The sequence below is a fragment of the Haemaphysalis longicornis genome, unplaced genomic scaffold, assembly GCF_048455015.1.
Source record: "Haemaphysalis longicornis isolate Haplotype H1 unplaced genomic scaffold, Haemaphysalis longicornis Haplotype H1 scaffold_9, whole genome shotgun sequence".
Taxonomy (NCBI): domain Eukaryota; kingdom Metazoa; phylum Arthropoda; class Arachnida; order Ixodida; family Ixodidae; genus Haemaphysalis; species Haemaphysalis longicornis.
In genome coordinates this window covers 125,713,021-125,728,838 of record NW_027526460.1, presented here as the reverse complement: position 1 = coordinate 125,728,838, position 15,818 = coordinate 125,713,021, and the positions used below count along the sequence as shown (strand labels likewise).

At 43.3% G+C, this 15,818-nt stretch overlaps 1 protein-coding gene across 3 annotated transcripts in view; it reads left to right on the top strand.

The window, feature by feature from the left end:
- Ack (activated Cdc42 kinase) overlaps positions 1-9,356 on the top strand; it is a 90,505-nt gene extending 81,149 nt beyond the window's left edge. For 2 of the 3 annotated variants that reach the window (XM_077683770.1, XM_077683771.1), the window contains 2 exons: positions 3,029-3,154; positions 5,124-9,352. In XM_077683770.1, the coding sequence (XP_077539896.1) occupies positions 3,029-3,154; positions 5,124-5,414 (417 nt within the window). In that variant the 3' untranslated portion in view covers positions 5,415-9,352. Of the gene's footprint in view, positions 1-3,028; positions 3,155-5,123 lie in introns of all 3 variants that reach the window. The other variant, XM_077683769.1, reaches the window with a different exon arrangement.
- The last annotated feature ends 6,462 nt before the right edge of the window (positions 9,357-15,818 follow it).

Here is a 15,818-nt window from a genome sequence, read left to right as displayed (position 1 = left end):
AAGTCACAAGCTAGAAGACTTCCTGTTCCCCATGGGACCGGACGCCATTCGATGGGAGGTCTTCCAGCACCTACTCAACTTTCTGGTTACAACAGGACTAGCGCTGTGTTTGCAGCCATCGAGTCATGGATGAAATGAACGCGATATACTAGACTATCCCCCACTCTCCTACCGCTCTTCTCTTCCCCCTTCTCTCTTCCTATCCTTTGAAGCCCCAATCCCCTTCCCTGGACTGGGTTGTATGAGGGTGAACTCCCCCGTTGAGTTCAACAATATCCCCAGGCCTTTTCTCTTCCCTACTTTGTTAATAAATAACCACCACCCCCCGCTCGGACATTTGCATAGGGAAAAACTTTTTTTGGAGCAGGCATTTGTTCTAAAATAAGAATTATTATTTTCGAAACATGTAGTCGGACTATTTATTGACGTGGAAGCTTCGGCTAGTTGGTGAAGCATTAAAATAGCGAGAAAGACAGGGTTCAGAGCCCTGTGGTGGTTCCCCTTTCATGCTTGTCTGCCCCAATGTTTCATTTCCCACAAACTGCTTGTGTCCTATGCATGACGATCCCACTGGCTTATGTCACTCGTATACTGTGTCATCCGAATTCCTTCTTTGCCCCTAAATCTTTTATGCCATCCCTTCATCGGGTTAATTGTCTTTTCCTACTTGTGGTCCCATCTCTAGGTAGCCCTTTTGTTACTCAGGTAGTTAGTTCACCTGTTGTTATTACTCTGTTATACATGCTGGCCAAAATTAGGTTCTTTCCCTCAACGTGAGCTCGGATGTCCTCTATGCGAGCTTTTTCTCTAATTCCTTGTTTTCTTTCGACTTGTTTTTTATCTACAAGTATTACCATATCATTCCGGTCATCCCTGTTTTTTTTCCATGACTCAGTACTGCACTAACCTAAGTTTTCTTTCAGAGCGTTTAGTGAGTACCCAAATTTCTGCCTCACAGTTTAGCAGTACAAGTTTGCGCTGGTTGTGCTTCGCTCTTTTTTAGTGGTGGAATCAACCTACCGTTCATCACTTGAGGTTTCCCAAATGCACCCGAGTCCATAATAACTGCGTGACTAATTTCCTTCTCGTGGTTTGAATGAGCGCTGACAACTTTTGCAAGATAGTTATAGTCGTCCACCTCCTCTGGCTGATGGGTAAACTGTCTGTATCCGTGATTAAGATTACTTTTGATATCTTCCTAATTATCTTTAAACCTACTGCTTACCCTTGTGCATACAGTTCCTGAACCATTCCTTGCCTGTATACGGAAGAATCTGTATGTAAGTGCCATGGGCGATACTATGAGAAACCATCTTGGATCTAATATAACACCTCAAATCTCCAGTGCTTTTCAAAAAGCCCTAGCCAGTACTCCATCATGGACAGTGCATGTGAAAGGATAGAAATGTGGAGGGTAGACTTTATGATGAGTGTAGACAGGTGTGTTCTTCACTGGGACAAGGCATGTGTGAGATTCTGTGGCAAAATTGATCGTTGGAGCAGTGTTAAATTTGCGGTTAGATGAGGCTTTAGAAAGCACAAGAAGAGCAGTCACAGGGAGTGTAGAAGTCGGGGGAGGACCATGGAGCTAGAAACTCAGGGTATCACTAATCGACCAGATTTAGGGGAAATCCCCAAGGTGGGGTAACTTTCTGCGAAGGAAAGTTTGACATCCACCTCAATGCAGCTGTACGGCTACAAAGGAAAGCTGTACAGCTTCCTCACCTTGGGGACTTCCCCTAAATCTGGTCGGTTAACACCTGTCCATTACTTCGAGTTGTTGATCAATTCGTTCTCGTGCTGCAAACAGCTAGCCTTCTGGTTAGCTCGGTTGGTAGAGCGACTGCTCCAGCTAAGTGGTGGTCCCGGGTTCGAATCCTGGACCAGGACAAATTTTTCTTCAACTGCGAAGCTTTTGAGGAAGCTGTATAGCTTTCCTTTGTAGCTGTAAGGCTGCACTGAGGTGGATGTCAAACTTTCCTTCGCAGGGTATCGCTGCATATGGTGAAAAAATCTGGAGGTTGTGATCTCAAACGATTGAGGGACTGTGGTGCGTTCCAAAGGTGTGTAACGGGGAAGAGGTCGACCAAAGTGGGCACCTGTGGTGGGAGTCACTGGCATTGTGTGTGTGCATCTGGGGATTCACCAAGGGGATGTGTCATGTAATCGGTTCAAGCTCCATTGAGCTGAAATGGGAGTGGTGAAGTGGGTCTCTGTCAGTTATGGACAGTCGCGAGCTGTGTTACATGAGACTGGATCAGAGCAAGGTTTGCAGTCAAGGCTAGGATGAAGTGATCACTGCCCAAGTGGTTTCCTCTTGAGGGTGTCTGAGTCGTGGTAGAGGTTAAGGGGATGACAAGTGCCACACTTCACCAAATTCATGGGTTCCTTGAGAAATGTACTCTTTGAGTCTGACTAGTTGGGCGGCGACCAGGGGGTTAGTTGGTAAGGTGTAACACCAAAGTGAGGGGTTCAGTTGAGGTGACAGGGATGAGGTTGAGTTTATTGAAGTGGGTTGGTTGAGAGAGCAGTTTGCCGAGGTGGATGGAAGCAGCGGTAACCCTCATAGTAAGGGCCGCTGCAGTAGAAAAGTGTCCAGGAGGACATGAGCTGAGGACTGTCATGGAATGTTTGGAAAGAGGTCAACATTGGGTGTGGTCGTTGGTGGTCTGATGTGATGGATGGCAGTGCCAACACCTTTAGAAAAAAAAAAAAAAAAAAGCTCCCTGGAAGAGAATAGTGGTTGTGTGGCAGATGAAGAAACACTTAAAGGCTCCTGTTGTCACATCATAGAGTTCCTCCTTATTGTAGTAAGTGCTGTCGTACTTAAATTCACCGTGACAAGTGCTAAAATTGAGTTTCTCATTGGCATTGCTAGTTGTTCCACAGTTGAGCTGTAAATTTTCGTCTATTATGGAGCAGAGATGGAAGGAATTGTGCGGGAGTGGCCATGCTGTTGACAGGGTGTGAATATCGGCTGGTCTTGGCCGCTGGTGTAATTGCTGTCTCGTTGTCTGGCGCTGTGCAGGTGCGTCCGTTCTTGGTGAGTCCGGCACCTGCTCCAACACCGTTCAATGGAGGGCACTGGCGGTTGGGAGACAAAGAGGAGACCATCCTGGAACCTGTGCTGCTGCCTTCCGTGCGCGAGAACCAGGTTGGTCCGTCCGCTGCATCGGCTGTGTGTTGTGCCTGTACTAGAGGGAAACCTGTTCTTGCGATTGCGTGCCATTGTGGGTGCCACCGTAGCAGCTAGCAATGTTCCTCTCCTGCTTGGCCTAGCTAGCCACACAGCTTCTTTTTCCTATCGATCCTAAAACCAATAAAAAGGGGTGAACTATTTTTCTTGTTCATCTTGCATGGAGCTTCTAAAATATCCCGACAAATAAATCTTTTGGAGCTGTGCTTGTATGTTGAGAAAACAAATTACAATAACCTTTTACAATATTACTGTTGTTTTTGCAGCTACAGGTAACTTTTGAGCGTTTGGCGAGCCATGCCAAATAATGAAAGACCGTTCCTACCCGATACATGACGACCCGCTCGCTAAGGACAGCTTGCCTAGACACCCGTGCCACATTTCCCTTTGTGCTCGAATACACCACACAAGTAAAAAAAAAAATTGCGGCAGTAGCTTATGTAGTGTATCACTGTACCGAAGCAACGGACCCGGATGTCATTTTGAGAGGAGAATGTGCTTAATATTTACTAATCAATTTTAATTAATGAAACTGCACAGCATTATGGAGTTTTTTGTGCTGATTTCAAACCCTTACTATGCCAACTGCGGATTGCTGGAAACAGTTCAGTGCATCTTGCTGGAGTGTTGGGCACAAAAGCAAGCAAGAAACCACCTCACAGAGAACACTGAGTGCCTCAGCCAAAGTGTCATAACTTTAAAAAGTACTTCTTGTACCATGCATGCCCATCTTCATAATATCAGCAGAAGGGGCTAGTTGCATTATTTGATTACCTGCGTAAAATCGCTGTTGCTAAGACACTTCAGTATTACACCCAGTGAGACCGTCTGGACTTGAAGTTACCCCCTCAATGTTCCATGCTAACTCGTTTTTTACTTACTCTTTTTTCCTCTCTCTTTTTGTCTTGCCCTACCCACATTATGGCCTCCATTCCCTCCTTCTAATGTATAGCCTTTATAGCCTTTGGACTTTTAAATAGCATCGCGGGAGCGTCGACTGGCGGGTGGGTTGACCTAGAGCCACCAAATAAGCTACGCTTCTAGGTTGACCCTCCCGCTCATTTTGCTGCTGTCTACTGTGATAAGGTGCTGACCACAGGTTTCCCTAGGAATCGAATCAACGGGGGTTGTCTCTCTGGCTTTGGAAAAAAGGGGGGGGGGGGGGGGGGGGTCCCGGCAGTTGGGAGGCTAGATAAACTACACAAACTGTTTATTGTTTAGCCCACTAGTTAAATAATGGACGTCTATTAACCACATGCTCATCCCAGTAATGTGTGTCATTTTTTCAAATTTAATTAATTTATAAAATTTGCTAAGGTACCTAAAGCAAACAAGTGATACACGGTATCACTTGTTTCCAATATTGATTAGTGTTGTTTGTATTTAAAAACATTCTCAATTTATAGTTTAGTGCCTCAAACCACATCCCTTCCTTTTTCTTTTCACCTAACGTCCACTGCATCTAAAGGCTTCCTATAAAGCTTCATATTTTCAGAGAAATTTGGTCCCTGGTTGGAAGTTAAGCCCCTTAAGTTAAAGTAGACAGGTGCTATTTTCTCCTCGTGTCTCGCTTTAGATGGTAACGTGTTGTTTCACTTCTCATTTTATTTTAGTTGACCCAATTGCCGAGATGTTTATTACAAGAATAGACGTGAGTGAAATTTAGAAAAACTAGAGGAGGTCTAGGGAAACCACTGGCACTAGATTTCCCCAGATTTCCTAAGGGAAATCTAGGGAAATCAATTAGGGAAATTTAGTGAAACCAATTAGAGAAATCACTGGCTCTGCTGCGCTGACCCACATCCCGGTTGACCCTCCCGCACCCTTCCGACCCTTCCGAAGAATCCAGCGGCGGTACGCGAAAGCGTGCTGGCAGAGCTGTCCGCTTTCCCCCGACGAATAGCCTTCCTTCTCTCTCTCGACACAGGGAATGGGTGCTGGCGGAGCAGCGGCCACGGCGGCGGCCCTGTCCCTTCTGCGAGCGCGGCTGCCGGGCGTGTCGGAGGCCGACTGCCGGCGTGCTCTGGCCTTGGCACGGGGCAGCCCCCAGCTGGCCCTGCAGCAGACGCAGCTGGCACGGCTGCAGGCCCTGGGCATCGCAGGCCGCGGGGAGTGCGAGGCCGCCTTGCGGGCCTTCAACTGGGACGCCGACCAGGCCGCCTCGCACCTCCTCGACACCCGGGGGGGCCCCACCGCCACCACCGCACCCACCTCGTGACCCTGCCTCTCCACCTACTCACCTCGGGTCACTGGTGTCGCCAGCAGGGCGAGTTTAAGGGGCCATGAAGACAAAATACAACGTTACTACGCTTGAAAGAATCGCTTTTTGGTATCTCACTCAGCTCCATCCCAGCCGCAAAAGACATTTTTTGAATTGAAAAATGCAGTTAATGTTGAACAACCTTCAAAATTTGTGCCGCAGTGACATAGTACGGGCAGGAGTGACGTCATATGGGACAGCATAGAAAGCATGGTTATCACGGTGTCAGCTGCATACTAGCATTCAAGTGATGCGATGAAACAGCACTAGAGGGCCTACTTCAATCGCCCTGTCATGTTTCCAGGTGGTGACTTGAGACAAACAAGATTCTGTCACATCATAAAGACACTGCCAGAAAGTGGCTGGAAAGCTGCCACTGCTCCATGTGTATTCCTAAACATCCCCACTATTTGTTTGAAGTTTGCGATAACACTGGTACCATTGTAATCGAGACAAAAAAAGCAGTCTGTGGATGGGCCAAAGTTTTATTTTGTCTTCATGGCCCTGTAAAGAGGGGCCTCACAGAGCCCTCCCTGCATTAAGGAGGAGCTGATGCTGTCACTGTGAGTGAAATGCAAGTTACTGCTGCTTTGATTTTTTCACACCCCATTTGAGCAACAAAGCAATTCAGTGCTGACAACTCACTTGACACGATGTTGAAATGGTAATGCTGCGTGGTACACTGTGTCTGTTATTTACACAAGGGCAAAAAAATAGCAGCCACATTATTAGCTCAAGTTGTGAGTGTCGTTCATTTTGGCTACTGTGTGCGTGGCCGCGCTCTTGAAATGTCGGCATGAAAACGAAAGGTTTCTGGTCAGATTGACAGTGTAAGCCAAATTTCGGGTCAGGTAGGAAATTACTGTGTAACGAGACACTCAATCTGTCAGCAGCCTATGTTTTGGAAGCAGTCAAGGAACATTGACGTCTGCCACATGATACCCCCCAAAGCAGTTACTAACTCTGGAAGCAGAAATGGTTGTCTTTTTTATAATATAAAATAGATTGCATTTGTATAAACTTGGGCGACACTATCATACTTTGAAGAGCGGGTTCGGACTCACTGGGAGTCTTAGTGTCAAGGCCTCCTGCAATGTTGCTCAATGTCGTCTCGTTAGAAACTGTTGTCGCAACACTTGGTGGCGCTTGAATTTCAGCTAGTGGATAGTAACTTGGGCTTTGTTTTTGGAAGCCATTAGTCGTGTGAAGAATCCTAATATTACAAACAGTGCGAAGGGCCAACAATGATTTCTACTACTAACCGAGCAGTAGTATTCCATGCTACTTCCTTTATTCTCTTACAGTGAGGCGAGAATCATGGAAATGAGACTTTGACTTCAGACTATACACAGCTGGCTCTGTCTTTTAGGGCGCTGACGTTGTGGTATCCTAATAGGGACCCAGGAATCTCCATTACGTTGCAGTAGCTTTCTGGCCTAAAAGATGCTTTTGATGCCGCGCGCTTCATCGGATAAAGCCAAGGCCTTTCAGCTATTGATGCTTAAAATGTGTCATCACTGCATGACAGACACTTGTCTACTGTTAATGCTGTTAAAACAGACGCCAGCTTGACTATTTCCTTGTGCCGGCTATCCTATGTAACATTAGCACACATTGTATATAGAGCAAAATACTGTATAGCATAACATTAGGTGTGCTACATTACGAAGCATTTATTTCCAAGCAAATACTCGGATTTCAGCTTTTATTTGTGTTTAGTATTTGACGAAATGATAGATGAACTTTGTGAAGAGGGCCAATGCATCTTTAGTCCAGCTTTGTGCTTTTCATGTTTCTCAGGGTCTTATTCTAGTTTGTGATGGTGTATGCCTGCAGGTTGATGTATACATTCTAGAATCTCCAGATTTACTGTTTTCACCATTTTTATTGTTGCAGGCCGTGCACTTTGTGCCATTAAACGTCGTCAGAACAGGCCTTAGTACTGGGTGTATGAGCACAAAAGAGTTAAGGGAAAAAACAGCATAGTCTGCTGTGTGATATGCTGTGCGAGCAACTCGGTGTCGCGCCAGTAATTCCCTGGTGTCTCAAATGCAACGAAATTAACCCGGAGAGTTCTGCAGAGTAGGGCGACAAGACATCCTGGTGCATGCAGAACGCGGTTGAAACTTGAGAGATTTTGTCTCTAGGCTGTCATGCACCCTTCCTCTTCATGGGTACTGCTGTCCATTACTCCTAGCACATAGGTGGCGAACACAGCGCCAAAAAGCAGCCATTTTTTATAAGAGTGGCTTAATATTATCCTTACTACTGCTACATGTCAGGTTCAGCTTTGTTTTTATTTTTGGTCTAAGCATCACCTTGATGACACCTTGTTTGAAGCCACTTTCATCTGTGGTGTTGCCTTCTCATATCCCAAAAAGCCGGACTTTTCTGTTCATCTTGTAACTTATTTGTCAACAGTGCATCCTTCTAAATTTGTGTGCTGAAGGTGAACAGCCTCACCCACAGCGTTAGGATAGTCGTCTACTTACGACAAAATGTATCGCGCAACTCGTAAGTTGTTTCTGTGAAATTCGTGAGTAATTTTGATTCTGCAAAATCTTAGCGGTTAACGCATGCATTTTTTGGAAGGCCTTACCTAACTTTTAATGTCCTACCATTGGGATTATCGACGAGTCTTCACTTACGTACCAGTGTAACATCTTAGATGTGCTCGATTTGGTCATTTCTAGCAGGCCTTGTTCTGTAGATTGTTTACAAATTCGTATTCTGTATGTTGCAACAAGTAATCTGGAACCAGTCGTTTGCGCCTTCGGAACGTTGGTGCAGAAATGACATGAAGCTCAAGGCAGGGATATGAGCGGCTGTCATGTCTGCTATGTTTGCCATATTCAGCTGGGCCTGCACGATTTGCCCTGTCTGCCTAGTTGTGTATTCCACGTAATGCTGTCTTTAACAAAGATTGCTCAGATGAAAGCTTTGGTACAGGCATGCACCACACGTTGGTGAAGGATGTGTTCAAGGCTCATGTTCTCAAGGGACGGGTTTTTCTAACAGCCACAACGCATGGAGGCACAGTGAACAACCACAACCGTGATTTTTACGGCGACTGTTTGGCAGTCACGACTTGGCATATGGCTAGGCAGCGGGTGTCAGGCCAGTTCAGTAGTTTAATGTGTGACATGACAATCTTAGCCTCGGGACGGAGTGCAATACAAGTGCCCACGGGTAAAATAGGCCGAACTATGTGCTGGCCTATGAAGCAAGTGCTGCTGGGACTGTTGGCAGTTTCGACAGTGGTTAGGATAGTGTAGATTATGAGGTAGTTTTAAATGTTAGTCCTCACAAGCGGTGCATAGAATCTACTTTCAGGGGCTCAGGGCAAAATTTTTGTTGTTTTTACTGGGAAGAGATGGTTTTGTCCAACTTTGTGTCACTTCTTGTATGCGCATCACCTCAAAGGTGCAGCTGCATCTATAGTCACAAAAGCTATTGCTGTATCCAGTTGAAGCGGATGATTATTGTAGTGGTGCAGTTCGCTTGCATAATCTATTGGCATGCTGTCTCGGTAGCAGTGTTGTATTAAAGGCGGTGTTGTGTTTGGCTTGAATTTCATGTTAAGACAGGGCATGGCTGATGCCAAAGATAGACAGTCTTGTTGTGAGAACTGTTCTAACAACGTCAAGTGATGTGGCCCAGGTTACTTAGGTTAAGGGGGCGCATGGGTCTTTGATCAAAAACTTTATTGTTGCAGTTGTGATGATAAAAATTGGGGGACGTATATAGTTCTTCATTCTCATTGTAAATATAAAGTTTGTTTTTGTGCGAAAAGAATATGTATTCAAATTTGTTTGGATTTATATATTTCCTTTTTTGACAGCTTTTGTAAAAGAATTGCTAGCGGGATACTGCTGAACAAGGTACCAGCGAACTGTTCGCAAATCAAGGAGTGCAATAGGACTAAAATTATCATTCTATCTGGTCTGTAGCAAAAGTTACGACCATTTGAAGTTTGGGCCTGCAAGGCAAAACCGTTTTTTTTTAGTTCCCACGTTCCAGGCCCAAACTTAAACGGTCGTAACTTCTGCTACGGACCAGATAGAATGATAATTGTAGTCTTATTGCACTTGATTTGTGCACAACTCACTGGTACCTTGTTCAGTTGCATCCCTAAGGCAGTTTTTTTTAGACAAGCTGCCAAAAAATCAAAATAAATTTGAATACATTCATTTTACACACAAAAAAAAATTTATTTCTACAATTAAAATGAAGAACTACGTATGTGTTCCAATTTTCATCATTACCACTTTAAAAATAAAATTTTTTGGTTTAAGACCAGTGTGCCCCCTTATAATGAGGTTACACAGTTTGGATGGATTAAACAGGACCCATAACATGGTGACAGTTTGAGAAGCTTACTAGGTAATCACTGCGGTTGCGTTACATATCTTCTGATTCAGTGGTTCTGGTCAGCTAATTTAACTTGATTGCTATTTAACTGCGCATGCGTCCATGCGCAAAGCATACAGACTGTGCAAAGCATGTCAGTGAATGTAAACCTTGAGCTGCACTTCAAATGTATACTATTGTTTGTGCATGTAAGCCTTCATCATGCATTCAGGTGTTGAATTTAGGTAGCAAGATGGGGCTGGTCCCCCAATTTCTGTGGCCTGAAGTCGAGGCTGCCTTACTATTTCTTACCTTTCGATATCTGTTAAGAGGTTGCTGGAGAAGCTAACTGATTGTGTATATTGTTTGGAATTGCCTTAAAATTGTAGAGATATTCTGTTTGCTTTATTTGTTAATTTTTTTTTTCAAATGCTTCAGTCTTTTCTGCATGGGTATCCCGGGTAAGGTTTACTCTGTTCGTGAAAATTTTTGCAGTCGTCTATTTTAAATCTATGTGGCTGCTTTTACTGTTAATATTCCACTTATTTTCTTTTTAGTATGCACGTGCATCTGTACAAGCAAGTTGCATGGTCCTCCTCCTTGCAGTGTGGAACTTTGGTCACGTTGAAAAGTAGGAAGCTTGGTCATTGTGAACAAGCTCATTGTTCATTGCGAACATTGTGAAGATCGTTTTTCGAAGTGACCGTTTTATCATTTCTCTTGTTATTCATATTATGCTCCTCCTCATAGTAGCTACTACTCATGGTTGAGTCAACGTGTTTTATTTTTTTTTAACAAAACTACTTCGGAAGGGAGGGAAGTAGTTGTGTTTGAACAGCAAAGGAAACTGTACCATAGCATAATAGAAAAGGCTGTCTTATGCATATCCTTATTACTTGTACCATTCTTCTTTGCCTCAATGTTTGCATCTGAGAGGTTGAGAATGTTTTGAAAGTGTACATTGCCAAGCTCAGTGCAATGCATTCAATATATATATAAAATACTAGTAAATTCACCTTCATCTTGTTGCCGGTTTGTCATTTAAAAGCATTCTTTATTTCTACTATAATAATGATATACAATTGTATAGCCAATCCACCAAAGCAAACTTTTTTAGCTCCAGCCGAACTATGCGGTTGTGATTTGTAGACGGTGTTAAATTTGAGGCCTATATGTTGGTAGATGTGCAACCCAAGAAGCTTTTTCTGTATGCTAGGTTCGCTTTGTACTGTGTGAATATTCAAGTTATTATTTACAAAACGGGGCAGAAATGTTAGAGATCTGTCGTTATTTACACACGCAGTCATTTTTACAGTGCTCTCTGGGCTTCTCGAACCGCTGATATTTGTTGTTGCGTCGTGCTTTTGTTTTTTATTTACAGTTGCAGATTGTACTGTGACAAATTTTAGAATTGTTACACGCATGCATGTGTTCTTTTCATGTACAGCTGAAGGTTAGGAATTGGTGAAGCCGATAGGACGTGTCTTGCAGCAAAAATTGCCACCCATCCCAGTTATAGTATATTCGTCTCGGTGCCTGTTTTTCGACGCACTCTTTTTTCAACATCCTATGCTACAGGAAACTTATACTGCTGAAGTTTGCAGCTCTCGCTGAAGCATTTTCTTGCCATGCCGTACCAGCCTACTCTACCTGAATGAACATGCAGGGACAATGTGGTACGCACTTCGAAGACACGGCTCTGGGAAAATTAGTTATCGTTGGACCTTGTTGAGTACAGAAGTTGTAGCAAAAAAAAGGGCTGTTATTAAGTGGCATTTAAGTCTTCGTTCGTTTAGCAAGTGAGAATTTGAACTGAAGGTACTCTTGCATCTAAGCAAGCACAGTGCTTCTGTTTGGAGCAGACAAAAATTATACGAAGAAAAGTATCTTAAGGGGGCTCACTGGTCTTTGATCAAAAACTTTATTTTTGCAGTTATGATGATAAAAATTGGGGGGCACATGTAGTTTCTCATTCTGATTGTAGATATAAAATTTGTTTTTGAGTAAAATGATTATATTCAAATTTATTTGGATTTTTATATTCAATTTTTTGACAGCCTTTGTAAAAAAACTGCTGGAGGGATGCAGCTAAACAGGGAACCAGTGAACTGTACACAAATCAAAGAGTGCAATAAGACTAACATTATCGTTCTATCTGGTCTGTAGCAGAAGTTACGGCCATTTGAAGTTTAGGCCTGGAAAGCAAAACCGGTTTTTCTGGGTGCCACCTTTCAAGCCCAAACTTCAAATGGTTGTAACTTCTGCTACAGACCAGATAGAACAATAAAGTTAGTCCTATTGCACTCTTTGATTTGTGCACAGTTCACTGGTTCCCTGTTCAGCTGCATCCTTCCAGCAGTTTTTTTACAAAGGCTGTCAAAAAATTGAATATAAAAATCCAAATAAATTCGAATATAATCATTTTACTCAAAAACAAATTTTATATCTACAATCAGAATGAGAAACTACATGTGCCCCCCAATTTTCATCATCATAACTGCAAAAATAAACTTTTTTGGTTTAAGACCAGTGAGCCCCCTTAAGTCTGTCTTCCACTGTGTAGTGGTTAAAGCAGGCCTTCAGGCTAACTCTTTTGAGGGCAAACAATTATGTACCACCTTTACAATACTGTGGTTATACTAGACATTGAAAACAGCGCTTCCTTAATGCCTTAATTAAATTAGCAGCCTGAAATGGGCTGGCTCTGGTTTTGGGTACATTTAAGTTAATAAGGTCTTCTAACTTCTACATAATTTACACACTAACACATAGGCTAAGGAAATTGCATGACAAGTGGGTGAAAGTTTTTTCCACACTTTGCAGCTCACTCTGTGAACTACCCGCTCATTTCGACCTTGCAAAATGTGTGTAAGCGTTTACACTTATGTCCCAGTGCAAAGCTTTTGCAGGTGTCTGAATTGAGCGTTGTATACAGGAGCAAGAAAAGAAAAGTAAACATATACTACACGTGTAAAAGCTAAAAGGATGTAACAGTGTAACAAAGACTTCATGCCAGACTGGAACAGTGTCATATTATATCTGTTTATGTTCAGGTTCTGCATGCCGTAGTCTTTCTTTTGACATGTAAACCTGCACCTTGACGACAAAAGTGACAATTGACTCAAAAGTTTTTCTACTGCTAGAAAATGCTATACTCTACTTAACTGAACGTTGATGAACGGTTAGTGTTGATTCGTGTTGTTGAAAAGAATGGCTTCAAGCAGCCGGTGACAAGAACTATGCGAACCAATATCTGCTTGCTGAGATCTGAGAACTTTTGATCTGCTTCACGGAAGTTTGGGTGTTACAATTATGTGGTTTGAATAAAGAAGGCGATGCTTTTGCAAGTTTTTGTCCCGGTGACTGCAGTCTGTGATTATGCTCAATGTTGGTTACACACGTTGAGCTATTGGTTTACCCAATCTTTCTGCACTCAATCTGCAGTATTCTAATGCAAATGTTTCAAGGTTTTGCGTCTTGTACGTTGTAGTTTTATTGTGCAGTTTTTTTTTAATCTTATACACGGGTCCATCCAGCACTTTGCCCCAATGCATGCATTTAAATATTTAAAAATATTTGTACCATATGTAGTAGTACTTCATCTCGAGGGGCATCCAAAGATTGTGCAACATATTACAGTCCTACTTCCCTTCGTCGTTATGTGGGAGGGCAGCAACATGAACTAGTTGACAGGAGTTCCTTGTAAAGAACTGCGCACACACACACAAAAAAAGAACACTTTAAAAAAATAAAGAAGCCGATGACACAACAAGGGCAGTGTCACAGTGTCGGGTTACACAAGAAAATTTGCGGCTTATTAACTTCACTTAGAAAGACAATTCGGTGAAATAAATGCTGGTGGATCCAAGTCTGGTTCAAAGTTCATCTCAGGCCGTAAAAGTTCCCTCTCTTGTACTTGCAAGGTGGCTGTGTGAGGGTGAATGCTTTTATGCGTGCTTGTTTCTCAGTGTAACCAAGGAACTGGCTTGTACAAACCTGGGTGGGGAATGTCAGAATAAATAATAATGTATATAAAGCTATTTTTCTTCTAGTTTGCATTCTCTTTCGCTTGTGCTTGTACGAGCACTGCTATCGGCACCATAAAAAGATGCCTTCTGAATGGCGGCACTGGAAGATATTGTAACCAACGTATGCCACACTTGGCGTACCTTGCAAACAACCGTAAAAAGTGTTCTGTGTGTACATTCGGCAGTTGGCTAATGCAGACAGCATGCTGGTACAGTTGCACTGATGAAGTTGAAAAACTGCCATTGGTGTTTTAAACCTGGACCATTATGAAGAATGCTGTAACAAGATTTTGATGTCTACAGGTTAATTAGTTTACCAGATGGGGGATACTTGCCATGTGGCGAAGTCACCCAGGTGTTCTTGTTTTTCGCCTCTGTCGGAAAGACGACTACCGGCACCAGTACTAGTGAAACACTTGACTTCTTGCTCAGTAAGTAGCACAGTGTCTTAGTACCTGAACTGGCATGGTGGGAGCATTGTCAATAATGGCATACCTACCTCTGTCCTCTTGAAACTGGAATGACTGCCAGACTTGGGGTAGTCAGCACACATTGCTCTCGAACACCCCACTAGTGGTGGTCGAAAACAACGTGCAGGTGATTCCGTAAATTTTTACTGAACATTCACAATACATCCTATGTTAGATGTTTTGACATACAAAAGTGTTAAATTCAGGCATCCCACGGATGTACAAGGGATGTTCATCGGCTCTGAACCGGACGCCCTGCGGACATCCGCTAGAGATGGAATGGACGTACTTTAGATGTCCGATGGACGTTTATGTCACATGAGGTGGATGTGGAACGACGGTGGCAGGGCATTCTACCGAGGGGATACCGTATTTTCGCGCGTACAACCCACACCAAAAATGCGAAAACTTCAGGGGTGAAGTACAGGTGCGAATTATACGCAAAGTATTTATTTCCTTTGGTGTAGCTTCACCGCAGTGCGCGTTGGGCCGTGATGCCCCTACAGCAGTAATAGCGACTAAGCCACTGGTATCTCATTGACCGTGCTTATTTTGCACTCACAGCTCCACAATGTGCCAACCTAAGAAAATGTATACGGCAAGTCATTAGTTACGCAGTCGGCTAGGTACGTTCTTTTGCATAAACAAATTCGTAATGTTGCTTGAGTAGTAGCGTTTGTTCATCCTTTTATGTACAAAACATGTGGGCAACACGCGGGGATATATGTATATATTTTATTCGTCGAGGGAAGTAGGGGTGCGGGTTATATGCAGGGGCGAGTTGTACGCGCGAAAGTACGGTAGGTTTTAGAGCTTTTTCTAGATACAGTAAAACCTCGTTACAAGAGACATTGTTACAAGAGACACTTGGTTATAAGAGACATTTGAATGAAGGCAGTTTGGCTGGTTTTCCTATGTTCGCCATGTTAGCAAGATTGCATACAAGAGACCTTGGCTACAAGAGACACGTTTTTTGGTTACCTTGAGTGTCTCTTGTAACGAGGTTTGACTGTATCGATATCCTGCTGTAGCGAAATGAAGTGACACCTTTGGTGGGTCTGATTATAAAAAAAGATTCGATAAATGTAATACAATGTAAATCTGCATTTTGCATGACTGTACCTTTTCTCATTTCTGCTACCTTTGATTATATAATTATGTTCCTGTTGCATTTGTGTTATTATTCATTTACTTTATCATTGTCTAGCTTACCTCAAGAGAGGAGTATTGAAACAAATTAAAACTGTGGGTGTCTAACGCCCCGCTAAGCTACATCTGGGCTATGAGGCGCACCGTAGTAGGGGGCTCCAGATTAATTTCTACCACCTGGGAGTCTTTAACGTGTGCTGAAATCTCGGCAAATGCCCGCTTCATCTCCGTCTAAAAATCAGCGACCGTGGCCAGGATACAATCCATGTCCTTGTGGTCAGCAGCACAAATATCTTAGCCACTGAGCCACTGAAGTGGGTGAGACGGCAATTGAGTACATTATTGAATGACAATTTTACTTCAGA